The sequence below is a fragment of the Oncorhynchus mykiss genome, chromosome 27, assembly GCF_057628025.1.
Source record: "Oncorhynchus mykiss isolate SJ-2025 chromosome 27, ASM5762802v1, whole genome shotgun sequence".
NCBI classification, from domain to species: Eukaryota; Metazoa; Chordata; class Actinopteri; order Salmoniformes; family Salmonidae; genus Oncorhynchus; species Oncorhynchus mykiss.
In genome coordinates, this window is record NC_143048.1 from 21,569,080 (window position 1) to 21,585,138 (window position 16,059).

The 16,059-nt window shown below is 44.0% G+C and overlaps 3 protein-coding genes across 5 annotated transcripts in view; 2 read left to right on the plus strand and 1 right to left on the minus strand.

Moving 5' to 3' along the window:
- dhx40 (DEAH-box helicase 40) overlaps window positions 1–7,602 on the plus strand; it is a 39,928-nt gene extending 32,326 nt beyond the window's left edge. For 2 of the 3 annotated variants that reach the window (XM_090223573.1, XM_021587948.3), the window contains exons 4-20: window positions 2,105–2,304; window positions 2,452–2,597; window positions 2,795–2,914; window positions 3,070–3,306; window positions 3,772–3,838; window positions 3,926–4,057; window positions 4,247–4,346; window positions 4,442–4,528; window positions 4,615–4,797; window positions 4,919–4,999; window positions 5,224–5,381; window positions 5,497–5,611; window positions 5,723–5,831; window positions 5,948–6,042; window positions 6,126–6,195; window positions 6,315–6,543; window positions 6,815–7,602. In XM_090223573.1, the coding sequence (XP_090079699.1) occupies window positions 2,127–2,304; window positions 2,452–2,597; window positions 2,795–2,914; window positions 3,070–3,306; window positions 3,772–3,838; window positions 3,926–4,057; window positions 4,247–4,346; window positions 4,442–4,528; window positions 4,615–4,797; window positions 4,919–4,999; window positions 5,224–5,381; window positions 5,497–5,611; window positions 5,723–5,831; window positions 5,948–6,042; window positions 6,126–6,195; window positions 6,315–6,543; window positions 6,815–6,936 (2,229 nt within the window). In that variant the 5' untranslated portion in view covers window positions 2,105–2,126 and the 3' untranslated portion in view covers window positions 6,937–7,602. Of the gene's footprint in view, window positions 1–1,892; window positions 1,955–2,104; window positions 2,305–2,451; window positions 2,598–2,794; window positions 2,915–3,069; window positions 3,307–3,771; window positions 3,839–3,925; window positions 4,058–4,246; window positions 4,347–4,441; window positions 4,529–4,614; window positions 4,798–4,918; window positions 5,000–5,223; window positions 5,382–5,496; window positions 5,612–5,722; window positions 5,832–5,947; window positions 6,043–6,125; window positions 6,196–6,314; window positions 6,544–6,814 lie in introns of those variants that run through there. The other variant, XM_021587947.3, reaches the window with a different exon arrangement.
- On the plus strand, window positions 7,539–12,469 carry rrp8 (ribosomal RNA processing 8). Its single transcript, XM_021587949.3, has 8 exons — window positions 7,539–7,857; window positions 8,112–8,234; window positions 8,393–8,684; window positions 8,775–9,684; window positions 9,845–9,974; window positions 10,087–10,193; window positions 11,762–11,858; window positions 11,952–12,469. The coding sequence occupies exons 2-8, from the start codon at window positions 8,130–8,132 to the stop codon at window positions 12,066–12,068; spliced, it is 1,758 nt and encodes a 585-aa protein (XP_021443624.3). The 5' UTR covers window positions 7,539–7,857; window positions 8,112–8,129; the 3' UTR covers window positions 12,069–12,469.
- dnhd1 (dynein heavy chain domain 1) overlaps window positions 12,424–16,059 on the minus strand; it is a 47,613-nt gene continuing 43,977 nt past the window's right edge. The window contains exons 36-42 of the mRNA XM_090223461.1: window positions 15,866–16,037; window positions 15,668–15,790; window positions 14,869–15,094; window positions 14,364–14,455; window positions 13,921–14,070; window positions 13,088–13,710; window positions 12,424–12,977 (exon numbers count right to left, since the gene is read on the minus strand). Coding sequence (XP_090079587.1) covers window positions 12,597–12,977; window positions 13,088–13,710; window positions 13,921–14,070; window positions 14,364–14,455; window positions 14,869–15,094; window positions 15,668–15,790; window positions 15,866–16,037 — 1,767 coding nt within the window. The 3' untranslated portion in view covers window positions 12,424–12,596. The remainder of the gene's footprint in view (window positions 12,978–13,087; window positions 13,711–13,920; window positions 14,071–14,363; window positions 14,456–14,868; window positions 15,095–15,667; window positions 15,791–15,865; window positions 16,038–16,059) is intronic.

A 16,059-nucleotide genomic window follows, 5' to 3' on the forward strand; every position in this document is an offset into this window, starting at 1 on the left:
AGGTGGTGGGGAAGATGGCGGAAACGGACGCTGAAGTGGATTGTGAATCTAATGGCGGTTGAATCAAGGAGAATTGGAGTATTGTCCAAAAGTATGGAAAACAGAGTAATGTATAGTGCTGAGAATGTCCTTTTCTATCTTGTTGGAGTACGGTTTCTTAATGAGGAGCAGTTGATTGAAATACCAATCTTGAATAATCCATTTGAGCTATCCAAACTGGTGGAGAGAGTGATGGGTAAAGGAAATCTGTGAGAATCACGAGAGGCGGGCTTATTTGTTTTTTTGTACATCTGCGGATCAGAAGGAACTTGTGTTGCGTCTCATCCGATTTGATAAGTCTGACATGCTGACCAAACCAGACGCGCTCGTGCACATGTTGAAGCAATCAGGACATGCAGGTTGAAATATCTTAACAAACTCTGAACCAATTACATTCATTTGAGGACAGGTTGAAAATCATTAAACATTTATGGCAATTTAGTTAACTAGCTTGCTGTTGCTAGCTAATTTGTCCTGGGATATAAACATTGGGTTGTTATTTTACCTGAAATGCACAAGGTCCTCTACTCCGACAATTAATTCACAGATAAAACAGTAAACGGAATTAATTTCCTGTCATCTCTCCTCCTTCCCACAGGCTTCTATTTCTTCTTTAGACTTTATATGGGGGTTGGCAACCAACTTTACGGTGCATTACTACAACCGACTGGAGTGTGGACGTCAGTTCATCTTTCAATCACCCACGTGGGCATATGCTCTTAAAAACCAATGAGGAGATTTGAGAGGCAGGACTTGCAACGTGTTGATCGTCACAAATATAACCAACTTCTATTTTAACGCATGGCCACTCAGGTGCTCACTGTCGCAATGATTGAATAACATGTATGTGTACATTTATTTTGCAACGAACGTGACGCGAGTGGTGTGATCAGCATGTCGTGTGTGTCTCTTCGAAACAGTGCACCCTTCAAGGGGGTAATATCTGGCGTTTCGTGGGAAGTCGATGTTGAAGAGATGAAAAATATTCCCGGAGTGATTGATGCACATCGGATAAATCCTGTGGTGAATGGTGAAAAAGTGAATAGTTTATCTGTTATTTTGTTTTTTGACAAGAAGTCTCTCCCTACTCAAGTGTAGCTGGGGTATATAAACTACAGAGTCTTATTCCAAGACCAATGCAGTGTGATCACTGTAAAGTTTTTGGTCATGTTTCAAGTGTTTGCAGAAGGGAGAAACCGAGATGTCCAAGTTGTGGAAAATATAATATAATGTGTTATAAAGTGATGAAAATGTGACATGTTGCAATTGTGGTGAGAACCGTGAAGCCATGTCTTTTGAATGCCCCACAAGGGTGAAAGAAAATGTGGTGGCCAAAGTCAGGGCTGTCCAGAGCATTTCATATGCAGCAGCTGTTAAAAGGTTTGAGTTTGAATGGTGCTCCTGAAGAGTCCATGGTGGTGGATAAGCCTTCACTGCAGGCTGCAGGGGTTGCCTTTCACCAGCAGGACCCTGAAATTTTAAAGGTTAAGAGGGTGGACTTTGTGGCTTTGTTGATTAATGGCACTGCCAAAGTGGAGAAAAGGTCCAGGAAAATATAGAGTTATTTGGAAAATTCTCACAAGCTGTACCACCCTCTCAGGCCCTAAAGTCTGATAAGGCACATACGGAGATTTGAAAGAAGGAAGAAGTGTAAGTTTTGTTTTTGTCAATTTACTATTTTTATTTGGGTTAATTTTTACCTTTTTTTTCAACCCGTCCAGCTGGTTGCGGCAATACACCTTTTGGGGTTGGAGTCCGCCATAAAACCCACAGAAGAAGAAGAATACTTTTTCAGATTTGGGGAAGCGGCTTAAAATATAACGTCAGGGTAATTTGCCAACGACAGGGACCAATGAAAACTCAGAATGCATTGCGTCCGGAAGTTGCTGTGTTTCGTCGTTTTGCTGACGGAAACGTGTGTAACTTAGAATCTTTACGACCTAAAAGTTAGAATATTGTGTCGGAGAGTCAACTCTATATAAGTGAGCAGTTATGTGTTTACTCTTTGTATGCGTGTAATATACGCTATTTGAACCAGCTTTTGTCATCATTCTCCTTCGTGTAGTTGAACAACAATAGAGTCCATCATGTCGAAAAGGACGAAGTGGGATACCAAGGGAGATTTAGACGAATCAAAGAACCTGCCGATCTATCAACACAAGGCCACACTTCAGCAGGCTGTCAAAGACAATTCATTCTTGGTTGTCACTGGCGAGACTGGCAGTGGGAAAACGACTCAACTTCCCCAGTACTTGCATCAAGCAGGTACGTTTGTACCATGGGACCTGTGTCTACAGAATATAAAATTGACTCGAAAGCTCTATACCCTTTATTATAGCCTTCGTGTATGAGCTGTCCTTATAGAGAGGTCTGAAAGGTTTGGGTAGGTGTTAAGTTGTATTTCTTGTGTAGGATTTTGGGGCAATGGCAAGATTGGCATCACCCAGCCTCGGAGAGTAGCAGCCATCACTGTAGCCCAGAGGGTATCACAGGAGATGCACTGCAGTCTGGGTAGGGAGGTCGGATACCAAGTGCGCTTCGATGACTGCACGACACAGGTGAGAGAGCTCCATGACACCTACCTAGTTGTCTGCTTAAATTGATACTTCACATAAATTATTAGATACGCTTATATTTTAGGCACCTTGAAAGTGTTCTATGGGGTCTACATATTGTCACTTGAATGTAAAGATAATTAGATTGTAGTGTATATAAGCAAATGTGTGTCCCTGAAAGGAGGTTTGTGTTTTGTCAGGACACGGTGGTGAAGTACATGACGGATGGCTGTCTGCTGAGAGAGATCCTGGCAGACCCTGTTCTGTCTCAGTACAGTGTGGTCATTTTGGATGAAGCCCATGAGAGGAGCCTTAACACTGTCAGTAATAGAGCCAACTACTTGAAAACAGTCATCTGATTATATCCCCAGCTCCATCCCTCAGTCGTATACCAAAACAAGTGGTGGGGCTGCTGTTTTTCTGAAAAACAAATCCCAAATGATTAAACAGTTGTGTACTATGTGCTTTACTGCAGGACATTTTGCTGGGTCTGTTGAAGCAGACCCTCTCCAGTCCAGATAAGGCCTCTAAGGGTCGCTCTGTCCCACTGAAGGTGGTGGTAATGTCAGCCACACTGGAGACAGACAAGCTCTCTGTGTTCCTGGGAGGCTGTCCTGTCTTCACCATCCCTGGAAGAACCTTTCCCGTCACCTCCAAGTTTAGCTGTGCCATAGGACCAAAAGATACAGAGAGCTCTGTTTATGTTAAAGAGGTAGGGAGTGAGCTTGCTTATACTGACGTAGGGCTACTGTTAGTATAGTGTATAGTATAATGAAATTCAGTGATTGTATCACCTCAGGATTTAGCTAATTTAAACTCTGCCATCAACACCATTTAATACTGCATACTCCTTGCTTTACATTTACATTTTAGTCATTTAGCAGACGCTCTTATCCAGAGCAGCATATAGTTAGTGCATTCATCTTAAGATAGCTAGGTTGGACAACCACATATCTTAGTCATTGTAAGTACATTTTTCTTCAATTAAGTAGCTATCAGAGAAGTCATTGCTTGTAGAAAAAATAAAAAAGTAAAGCTGTGAGTGTTAGTTCACAAAAGGCAAAGTTGTTTATTTGATTATATTTTTTTTGCTCAATGTAGATGGTCTCTACTAAAATGTCTGTAAACAAATATGGGGGAAAACTTTGAGTATGAACAAACCTCTTGTCTGTGACAGGTTGTCAAGGTGGCATTGGATGTGCACACCAGTGAGATGGCTGGGGATATCCTTGTGTTTTTAACAGGTAACCTAATGATAATCTACACATTATCTCCAGAATATGAATGTACTGATTACGGTTAAAAAAATGCAATACAACTGTTTATAACAGGACAGTCTGAGATTGAGAAGGCCTGTGACATGCTGTATGAGAAGGCTGAATCCATAGACTACCGTTACGATGTGCAGGACCATAAAGTGGAGGGGCTGCTGATCCTGCCCCTGTACGGATCTATGCCCACTGGTAGGGTTTGGTGCACTGTCCGAGTACCCCTCACTGTGACATTCACACATAGAAAGACAAATTGAGTTTCCTTTCACACCCAAGTGGACACAGTTTAGCATGCCATTGGCTTGCTTAATCAAAAGTATAAAGTCATGACTCATTTAAACTCCTTTTTAAAAATATGAATGATTTGTGTCCTTCTCACAGATCAGCAGAAGCAGATCTTCCAGCCTCCCCCTCCAGGTATAAGGAAATGTGTGGTGGCCACCAACATTGCAGCAACGTCCCTCACCATCAATGGAGTAAAGTGAGTCACCATAAGGCTTATCAGAGCAGCATAGAGCAATATTTATCCACAGAATGGCAAGGCCTCAAATTTCATGACTCATTTGTTCACTGCAGGTATATTGTTGACAGTGGGTTTGTGAAGCAACTCAACCACAACTCACGGGTTGGTATGGACATCCTCGAAGTGGTTCCGATTTCAAAGTAAGTCCCAGGAAGTCCCTGTTTCAGTCTGCTTCCTTTTGTTTCATGCCTAATGAACAGGACTGTAATGTTGTGTGGTGTTGTAGGAGCGAGGCCCTGCAGAGAGCGGGCCGGGCAGGGAGAACCTCCGCCGGGAAGTGCTTCCGGATCTACAGTCCGGCGTTCTGGGAGAAGTGCATGCCGGAGTACACAGTTCCAGAGATCCAGAGGACCAGTCTCACCGCTGTCATCCTCACACTCAAGTGCCTGGGAGTTCATGATGTCATCAAGTAGGTACAGCTCCACTTTCTCAAGTGCTCAGAGAAACCAGTGTTCGTTTTTGAGACTGTTGATAATACAATACAATCCAACAAGTCATTTGAGGCCATTGTTGCTTGGTGTCTCTCTAAGGTTCCCTTACCTGGACCGTCCAGAGGAGAGGTTCATCCTAGAAGCATTGAAACAGCTTTACCAATGTGACGCCATCGACAGGTGAGAGATATAGACATACTGTATATCCGTGTACATCTGTCATTGTTTATACTAATCTTCACCAGATACATCTACAGCCACATAGGGATACAACTCTGCTGTTTTCACCATCAATAACAGGGGAACCTACCACATACAGTACTGGCAGTTCTTCATGACTATCATGACTCAATCTTTAATAGCACTTGTTATCTTCTATCAATATCCCACTCCCCTGTCTGTAGGAGAGGTAAAGTGACCCGGCTTGGTGAGCTGATGGTAGAGTTCCCCCTGCCCCCAGGGCTGACCCGGGCCTTGCTCCAGGCTGCCTCCCTGGGCTGTGAGGACCTCCTGCTACCTGTAGCTGCCATGCTGTCTGTGGAGAACATTTTCATCAGGCCAGGTGGACAATAGCGGCCTGAGGCGTTGGTTTAATCAATGAAGATGTGGTTATGTCAGAAATACATATGTATGCATCATGGTTCTAATCTAAATGTTTGACATTGCTCTCTCTGCAGGCCATCCAGAGAAGCAGAAGGAGGCAGATAAGAAGCACAGGCAGTTGGGTGTGCAGGCGGGCAGCTGTAATGACTTCACCATGCTGCTCAGTGTGTTTGAGAAGTGCAAGGCCAGGTTTACAATATTAACTCCTCTTAATGTATTTAATAGGCTCAATTATATGTTCACTGCATTCATGTTCATGGGTCTCCATCTAACGTGAGCTTGTTTTGCTGCCTACTGTAGTGATGCCCCTTCAGCATGGTGTAAAGACAACTATATACACTGGAGGGCGCTAAAGTCAGCCTTCAGCGTGGAGACCCAGCTCAGAGAGATCCTCCTAAGACTACAAAAGGTCAGTTTGTTGTTTGTTTACATATCTTATTAGTTTTGGTGTGGCTAAAACTATGATGTGAAGCTCTGACCATTATATGTACAGATTTATAATCAGGGTATGTGTGTCGTTTCCAGAAGAGAGATTTCCCTATGGAGAAGTTTAATGGAAATAAGAGTGAGCTGTTCAGGAGATGTCTATGCACTGGTTACTTCACCAATGTGGCAAGAAGGTACGGCTTGTTTAAAAAAAAAAAAATCCCAGTTATGTTAAAAAGTCAAGAAAGATAACCACAACATTTTTGAGTTCTCTCAGGTCAGTTGGGAAGGTGTTTTGCACAATGGATGGGCATGGATCCATGGTTCACATTCATCCATCATCAACGGTAAAGACTTCCAGGACTATATTCTGATCAATTCAGAACACTCCATAAAATCCCCAAAATGCATTTTACACATCAGTCCCCATCGCTCTGTGTGATAACCTGATTCCCCCTCCCCATAGCTCTTTGACCAGGAGGCCCAGCTGGACTGGGTGATCTTCCATGATTTGCTGGTCACTTCGCGGATTTACATCCGGACGGTGTGCCCCATCCGCTATGACTGGGTAAAGGACCTGCTTCCTAAGCTCCATGAGGTGGATGTGTACGAGCTGAGCAGCGTGGCCAGAGAGGAGGTGACGGACGAGGAGGTGGCCAAGTGGGTGACCAAGGAAGCAGCTAAAAGACAAACTGGTGGGTGATGGACTCTGGTGATGAGTATGAATTCACTGGTATAGAAAAAAATTATGACATTTGTTTCTGTAGCTGCTCCTTTATCATTCAAAATCCTCTAATTGGAGCAAAGATTTTTTAAATGGAAAATGTAATGAGCATTCCTATTGGACAAGCTAAGTTACTGTAGTGCCTCTTCTGTTCCTTCCAGGCCCCCCAGGTGATCCGTATGCTTGTTGTGTCTGCTTGACAATCTAATAGAGGTTATTCTGTGTGTTTGATTTATTTACAGGGGGGTCTGCTGAAGACGTGTTCAAGAAATTGGAGAAACGGAACGATGAAAGCTCTGTGAGTGATGCCCGTGCTCGCTACCTACAGAGAAAACAGGAGCGGCAACAAGGCAAAGCATTGTGAGAGAGGAGGACATTGGACACTTATCCTCAGGGGAAGAAAGACTCAGTTATTGGACTGACCAGGATAGAATAATCTCCACTCAGGGGTTAAAAGCCTGTCTGTTATAATAAACTGCACAGGTGTTGTTCTGAACAATGTTTTACAACACAGAAATCTGAGAGTTCAGGGTCAAACATGGTCCTTGGTAGCTCAGCTGGTAGAGCATGGTGCTTGTAACACCAGGGTAGTGGGTTTGATTCCTGGGACCACCCATATGCAAAATGTATGCATGCATGACTGTAAGTCACTTTGGATAGAAGTGTCTGCTAAATGGCATTTATTATTATTATATTTAAACATACATCAATAATGGACTAGGTGCAGATAATGAATTATTGTAGTCATATCAAATGTCTACTAATGCAGATGTTTTATGCTATGTTTTCTTTTAGTGGTATATTTATCTTTTAGTTTCATACTTATCAACGTTTTTGTCTTGAGTAAATATTGCCACTGGAGGGCCTCTGCAACCGTTCTCTACAGGTTTTAGGACCGTTACAGAATCACATACAGTTTTCAATATGTCACCCAACAGTGTTGTCAAATCAGCACATTAGAGAACAGGATAACCACGGGCCATTTATTTTGTACAACTCTGCCTCTTATGTAATAAAGGTTCATTTCGTATTTCCATTGCTTCATTATTATTATCGTATTTTTGTGTGCTCCATTTATAGTCAAAAAACCCAGATAAGACTCATATACCATCAACCATTGCGGAGAGACTTGCGTCATTCACATGCGCCTGTTTTGGAACGGCCACGCGCGAGCCTAACGTGGCTTAACTAAATTGGCGATATCCACCGATTACCTTCTAAACATACACATTGGATCGATTCAATTAAGTCCAGTAATATCTCGTTTTGATAAGTAATCTGACAGGTGAGTGAAGTTGTCTTCTCTGCATCGCAATGAACGTTGCTAGCAGTTTTGACGTATGGCTGCCAAATAAGGTAGTCTGATATAACGCTAGCGAAGGCTAGCTAGTTAGCTTGTTCGATATAAGCAGGTTAGCGTTGTCAGCTTTTCTGGAATCTACTGCCAGTACTGAAAAACAAATCACACAAGTCTAGAGACCATTTATTCTAATACACGTGCGTTCTTGTTTACTTGCTCACTGTGCATTACCGTTTTAGTTACAGTGCTGGTGAAGCATGTTGTTTGCAGAGGAGGATGAGTGGAACGATGACCCAGAAGCCAAAGTTCTGACCAAGACGGTCATCAGCAGTTTCAAACTGTCTGAAAGGACCAATATCACGGTTAGATGCCATCTCAATCTTCTTTATAATTAAATGTACCTATGTAAGCCAAGCCAGGCATAACTCACTCTGCCAGTGACCACATATTCAAATAGAGGGTTACATTTAGGTTTACACTGGTATTCGGTTTGACACTGTCATTATGCTTTTCCGAACAGCCAAAAAGTATTGGGAAGAAAAAGAGTTTGTTACGGACCCTCCAAACACTGGGGTCAGTACCAAACTGGAACAAGAGCAATAGTGCCCCTCATGAAGCAGGCAGTGACAGCGATATAGAGGACATACTGACACCACACACCAAGAGGAAGAAGAAAAGAAGCAAAAGAGGACGCAAGAAAGTAGCCGCTTCAGGAGAAGAGGCAGAGGTCATTGGAGATCTGGGTACCAAGGCGAAGGCTGCAGTGCCTGTTGTTAAGCAGCTAATAAAAGCAAAGAAACCACTAAAAGCAGGTGAGTTGTTTCACAAGCAACTGTCAATTGAGTAAACAGGATTGTCTTAAGTTGAAAAGATGTTTGAGGTTGTCTTTCTCTATTTCCTAGAGTTCAAAAAGGTAAAGAATACAGAGTCCATTCAGGGCGGTAGTAAACAAGATTCAAAATCTATCAAGGATGAAGAAAAAGCTGCAGCAGATGCTGAGATTGAAAGATTAAACCGAAAGCAATGGAAAAACAAGATGAAGAACAAGAAGAAATGTAAAAACAAGTTCAAAATTCAAAATGGAGAGAATACCACTCCACGAGAGACCTCTGTGCAAAAGGACACAGAAGATGGACCAAAAGCAGCATCTGATGTGAACAGGGAAACAGCGGTTGTCCAGACACCGCAACGCCAGACAAAGAAAAACAAACCGCAGAAAGAGGGTGAGCGTAAAACACAGAAAAGTAAAAAGGTTCCTGAGGGAAAAGAGATTGCTTCCACTCCAGGCACAGTAACAGTCCAAAACAATAAGAACTTTTCACAGAAAAAGAGCAAGGGGGGCAGTCAAGTAAAAGCAGTGCCACTCGGTAACTCTAAACCCCCAGGTGAAGAGGAGAAACTTCAGATGGTTAGGGAGGAGCAGAACCCAGAGCTGCATGGCAGTAAGAGAAGGAAACAGGAGGAGAGCAAAGAGCAGGACCGCAGGAGAGAGAAGCTCAGGAGAATGCTCCATGGCCAGAGCCCGGAAAAGAAAAAGCTACCTGCAGAGCAGGAGGAGACACTCACCATAGAGATGAAAGAGGCTTCTGCAGACCGCTCGGCTGCTCTGAGGTCCCGCATGGAGCAGCGTTTGGAGTCAGCGCGGTTCCGTTATATTAACGAGGTTCTGTACACCACGTCTAGTGGGGAGGCTAAACGCATGTTCAGACAGGATCCCGAGGCCTTCGGCATCTACCACAGGGGCTTCACGGCACAGGTCCAGCGCTGGCCAGCTAATCCTGTTGACGCCATAATCTCCTACATACGCCAAAAGTGAGTTGTGTTATGCCTCTCTGACCCGAACATACTTTCAGTATTTGCAATAAGTCTGTTTGCATACTTTTTGTATTTTTCTTGTCTTGGTTCTGGGGTGGGGGATCCACATTGAAATAGTGTGTGGCTTTCTTTGTAAGACCATTTGTGTTGATTCTAGGCCTGCCTCTCTGGTGGTGGCAGATTTTGGCTGCGGCGACTGCAAAATTGCGCTGAGCGTGAAGAACGAAGTGCACAGTTTTGACTTGGCACTTATCAGTGACCATGTAACTGTCTGTGACATGGCTAATGTGAGTCCAACTTTACCTTGATGCTGAATGTGTTCTTTCATCCATGCCTGTTTTCCTATGCAGTCTGTGTTCTTTCTGTAATAATGTCTATTGTTTTCCCACCTGTCTGCAGGTACCTCTCAAGGATGGCACTGTGGACATAGCTGTATTCTGTCTCTCTCTTATGGGGACCAATCTTGGGGATTTCCTAGTTGAGGCTAACCGTGTGCTGGTGATGGGGTAAGCGATATTATGCAGAAAAACAGAGCTATGTCGGGGTAGAAGGTGTTCCCACTTATTTTCTGTATTTATACAATACCAGTCAACACTTGACACACCTACTCATTCAATGGTTTTTCTTTATTTTTACTATTTTCTACATTGTAGAATAATAGAAGACAAACTGGGAAATAACACATATGGAATCATGTAGTAAGAAAAAAAAAGTTAATTCAAAATGTATTTTAGATTCTTCAAAGTAGCCACCCTTTGCCTTGACAACATCTTTGCACACTGTTGGCATTCTCTCAACCAGCTTCATGAGGAATGCCTTTCCAAAAGTCTTGAAGGAGTTTCCACACATGCTGAACACTTTGATGGCTGCTTTTCCTTCACTCTGCAGTCCAACTCATTGCAAACCATCTCAATTGGGTTGAGGTCTGGTGATTGTGGAGGCCAGGTCATCTGATGCAGCACTCCATGGCTCTCCTTTTTGGTCAAATAGCCCTTAGACAGCCTGGAGGTGTGTTTCGGGTCATTGTCCTGTTGAAAAACAAATGATAGTCCCACTAAGTGCAAACCAGATGGGATGGTGTATCGCTGCAGAATGCTGTGGTATCCATGCTGGTTAAGTGTGCCTTGAATTCTAAACAAATCACTGACCGTGTCACCAGCAAAGCACCATCACACCACCTCCATGTTTCTCGGTGGGAACATACAGAGATAATCCGTTCACCTAGTCTCTGTCTCCCAAAGAAAGACGGCAGTTGGAACCCAAAATCTCAAATTTGACTCATCAGACCAAAGGATAGATTTCCACCGGTCTGTCTTCAATTGCTTGTGTTTCTTGGCCCAAGCAAGTCTCTTCTTCTTATTGGTGTCCTTTAGTAGTGGTTTCTTTGCAGGAATTCAACCATGAAGGCCTGATTCACGTAGTCTCCTCTGAACAGTTGATGTTGAGATGTCTGTTACTTGAACTCTGTGAAGCATTTATTTGGGCTGCAATCTGAGGTGCAGCTAACTCTAATGAACGTAACTCTGCGGAGGTAGGTAACTCTGGGTCTTCCTTTCCTGAGAGCCAGTTCAATCATAGCGCTTGTTTTTTTGGCTGGTTCAAAGTTATTGACGTTTTTCGGATTGACTGACCATGTCTTGAAGTAATGCTTTTCTTGCCATAATATGGACATCTTCTGTATACACCCCCCCTTGTCACAACACAACTGATTGGCTCAAATGCATTAAGATGGAAAGAAATTCCACAAAATATATTTTAAGAAGGCACACCTTTTAAATGAAATGCATTCCAGGTGACTACCTCATGAAGCTGGTTGAGAGAATGCCAATAGTGTGCAAAGCTGTCATCAAGGTGGCTACTTTGAAGAATCTCAAATATAAAATATATTTAGATTTGTTTAACACTTGGTTACTACATGATTCCATGTGTTATTTCATAGTTTGAAATAATTCTAAATTATTCTACAATGTAGAAAATAGTAAAAATAAAGAGAAACCCTGGAATGAGTAGGTGTCCAAACCTTTGACTGGTTCTATATGTTTTCGTCATCAACACTTTGGGTCTTTTTTTGCAGGGGTATCCTGAAAATAGCAGAGGTGGCAAGCAGATTTGAGAATGTGCGGAACTTCATGGGTGCTTTGTCCAGCCTGGGATTCAAGTTGGTCACAAAGGTAAGGCAGTAATCATAGTAAACAGCGATGGTGCATGTTTTATGTGATATATTGTTACAATAACCTACCCTATTCATTTTGCTCCCTCCTTAGGACACAGAGAGTAGCCACTTTTACTCCTTTGAGTTTGAGAAGATCGCAGAAGCTCCAGAGAGGATAAAGAAGGCAGGAGGACTGGAGCTGAGGCCTTGTGTGTACAAGAAACGATGAGGGCAACATGGGAGAAACAGTTCCAAATGTACATGCCAAATGGCACTCTATTCCCTTTATACTGCACTGCTTTTGACCAGTGCCCATAGTTCTCTGGTCAAAAGTAGTGCACTATATAGGGAATAGGGTGCCGTTTGGGACATACCTCCGGGAGAGAAGTCAGTGACGAGGCAAGCAGGATGGACAGTAACATAAAAGGGCTCTTCTGCTGGTTGTTACTGTAAACATGAGAATAACTTTCATAGATGAGCTGGTAGTTTTGACCCCCAAACAATGTTTCAAGGGTTGTTGATATTCTCAAACCTTTTATGGGCTTTCAAATGTCTATTTCAAAGACAAAACATGTTCAAAAGTTGTTGACATTACATTTATTTTGATTTAATAAAAAATATACCATTGCATTAAGTCTTATGCACAATTTCAGATTTAAAAAGCAAGAGGAATTATTTTTAAGTCTGTAAAAACCTTGTCTGTGTCTAGAAATAAGTGCGTCAGTATAATCGCAGCATTGAATTCTGCAGTCTAGTCTCACAGGGTACTCACAAGCCTCACTCTTCTTAGTGTACATAGCACAGGATCTAGCTTTGCCAATAGAGGGACACGAGTGATAATGTTATTCTCAGCCAGTTCCCAGTATCTACTGTCCCCATGCTCTCCGTCCAGATAGAGGGGACAGTGGTAGAGGGGCAGGGAGGAGGCGTTGCAGGGGGGGCTGTCTGGGGCTCGGACAGTGTCTGTGTTCCTCACCCGTGCTCTGACCCAGAGGAGGGGGAGCAGGCAGGGCTGGGGGGAGAGCGTGTCCTGCAGGGCTCCTAGCCGCGTATCCCACAGTGCCCCTCTCAGTTCTAGTCCACACAGATATACACCGCTCAGGGGAAGAGAGGCTGGGGATGTTGCAGCACTGAGCACCTAGCAAGACAAAGTAAAAGCAATAAATGGAATATCATTTTTAGTAGGTCTAATCCAATAAAAATGAGTGGTACTTGTAGCTTTGTGAGGCAGTTTAGAGATTATTGTACTTGGAAATGAAGAGAGATGTTGCTGATGTCCCTCTGCTTAGCATGGGCAGCCTCCCTGATTAACGCGCCCAGAAAGCCCCTGGCGTTGGAGAAGGCAGACAGGCGGTACGCATGGGAAGGACCATTGGTGGCCTTATCACATAGGTATGCCTTGAGCAGCTCCGCTCTCCTTTCTAAGCGGAACAGGCTTGAGACGGTCAGGAGAGAGGAGACAGTAGGCTTGCTGTTTCGCATGGGCTGGTTAAACTCAGAATGCAGGGAGGAAACCACATCAACCAGTCCGTCCCACTCTGCTTGGAGGAAGTAGCGTAGGGGTCCCAGGGATGGAGCTCCAACACTCACAACCCTGATGTCATCCTTGCGTCCCAGACTTTCCTTTAGGGCCAGTAGTCGGTCCCTGGCCTGGGTGAAGTCTGGCAGCAGAGCAGGGTGGGTCAGCTTGTTGGTGCTCCTGACCCTGCCAAAGGGCTTCTGGGAGTCTTGAAGCAGGGTGTTCAGGGTGTGGCTGTGAACCTTCACCAGCTCTTCTGCCAAACCAGCACTAAAGCCCAACACCAAGGGGTCGCTGGTGTTGGCCAAAGCCTGAACACGTTGCTCCAGACTTTGCAGCAGGCCTGATAAGTCTGCAGAGATGGCAAAATAAATGTTCCTAATTTACTCAGAAGAACAGATTCCTATGACTGACTGCTGAAGATTGAACATGTAAGTAGGGTAATGTACTTCAAATTCATAGGATATGAGTTAGTCTTTAATATAGTACATATATTTTGTTAGTGATGTAAGTAGGGTCTGTTGTGGCATTGAAGCTGGTTAATAGTGAAGTGTTTCAGTACCACAGCGGCTAGGTATGTGGATGATATCGGAGAGAGTGTGAGGCCCACTGCCCCAGAGAGGAGGTGTTGCTCTGAGACAGGCCCTAGACACACTCTCCACTGCCGCCAGGTCTGCCAGGTCTGCCACATGGCCTCCATACACCAGGTTGGCTATCAACAAACCAGAGCACAAAGGTCAAAATCAAATCTTTGTCCCAAATGGCTCCCTATTTAGTGCACTACTTTTGATGAGGGCTCTGGTCAAAAGTAGTACACTATGTAGGGAATACGGTGCTATTTGGGATGCATTCCCAAGAAATTATGTACTCGTATTTTCACAGAATATGAACAGTATGTTTACCATTGACAAATCCATTTCAATTTATGGAATGGTTCTTCATTTAATTAGTTACCAGGGAGTCCTCAACTGTTACATAAGGTCTAAGTAGAGAAAGCAACGTTACCTGCTATGTACTCCAGCGCCCCAGTTGGGTTGCCACACACTTTGGCGATACGGACTTGAGCATCCACCAGCGCCAGCAGGTCCTCCTGAGTCCTTGAGAAAAAAAATTAAAACGTCCTTAACATGCATATAACCAATGTTGTGGTAATAATATGTCCTATTCATCATCTATCATGAGAGTAAGTAAGCTTTGTCAGAGCCAGAATGGCCCATAGGGCATGAGCTGTTTCTCCAGTTTCTGTAGCGTGAGGCAGCTTGATGTACAGTACAGGAGGTTGGTGGGACCTTCATTTTGGAGAACGGGCTCTTGGTAATGATGGGAGTGGAATGGTATCAAAACATGGTTTCCAGGTGTTTGATGACATTCCATCAGATCTGTTCCGGCCATTATTATGAGCCTCAGCAGCCTCCTGTGATGTACAGGTACACCCCCTTGACAGGACACTAGCCTGTCGCAGGGCTTTGTATCATCTGTCATCATGATAACCAATATATAGTCATCTCACCAGTGATAGATGTTTCCCTGGCCTAGGTGTTTGTATGCCTGTCGTTGCAGCAGGACAGAGTGCAGGATGGCAGAGCGCAGCATGGGTTCCATGGTGCAGGCTGTGACACCAGAGGTTGGGGCAGACGAAGTGACAGACACAACCTGACGCAGAGAAGAGCACAGCTCCTCCTTCACATCCCAAGGAGAGTCACAGACCAGACGCAGCGCACACACTCTCATTGACGCTGCCAGGGGGAGAGGACAATTAGTTTCAAATGGCACCCTATACAGTCTATATAGTATTTATGACTTGGCCATGCATCCCAAATAGCACCCCCACCCCCCAGGGGTAATGGTTAGAGAGTCGAGCCAGCAACCAGAGATTTGCCAGTTTGAATCCTGGGTCTGATGGAAAAAAATCTGACGTGAAGTGAGCTGGCATTCGGAGTGTTGCTGGTATCAAAGCCTAGATGCCATTGCCTGCCGTTGTGACCTTGAGCCCCCCCAACAACTGTCCCACAGGTGCCCAGTGTGATAGAAATGGAAAGGTAATTTCCGATTGACCCGACATGCAGTGTTTACCATGAATGCAATCTCCGCCAATGTGGGAACATTCCCTTTAAATTTCAATTGGGCTTTTGTGCAGAAATTCTGCGACACCGATTGAATAGAGCCATTAATCTTTGACCAGGCGCCCATAGAGCTCTGGTCAAAAGTAGTTCACAATATATTTTGAATAGGGTGGCATTTGGGAAGTATCCTAAGACTTAACAGTCATAGAAAAATAGGTGTCTGTGATAGTATGTTCTATTGAGTACCTGGGATGGAGAGTGGGTTGTATCCTCGTGTGATAAACCAAAGTCTGAAGCGTGGGTGGACCCGACTACCTGCACACAGCCCAACTGGAATGAGGCCCTCTGTCTCCACATCTGTTTGGTGCCCTGGAAATTATAATAGGATTAGATATGAGATTACACAGGGTGGATAAGATTGGTGATTATTATTGTGATTCTCACCTTTGGCTGCACAGGATATCAACTGATTGAGTTGACACACCACTTCGTCATCCCATTGGTCTAACAGATGACAGTTGTTAAAGACCAGCCAATTGCCATCATGAACAGCTATCTTCAGTGCTGAGAGGATGACCTCCTTCTGGCATTTAGCTCCAAATGATATGACTTTCACCTGAAATCAACAGTCATTTAGA

Bases quoted from the DNA above. Each gene is read 5' to 3' on its own strand.
- rrp8 (XM_021587949.3), top strand. From the start codon at position 8,130: ATGTTGTTTGCAGAGGAGGATGAGTGGAACGATGACCCAGAAGCCAAA. The intron at 9,685-9,844 runs GTGAGTTGTGTT...TGTTGATTCTAG, and splicing joins ATCTCCTACATACGCCAAAA to GCCTGCCTCTCTGGTGGTGG. The intron at 11,859-11,951 runs GTAAGGCAGTAA...CTCCCTCCTTAG, and splicing joins GATTCAAGTTGGTCACAAAG to GACACAGAGAGTAGCCACTT.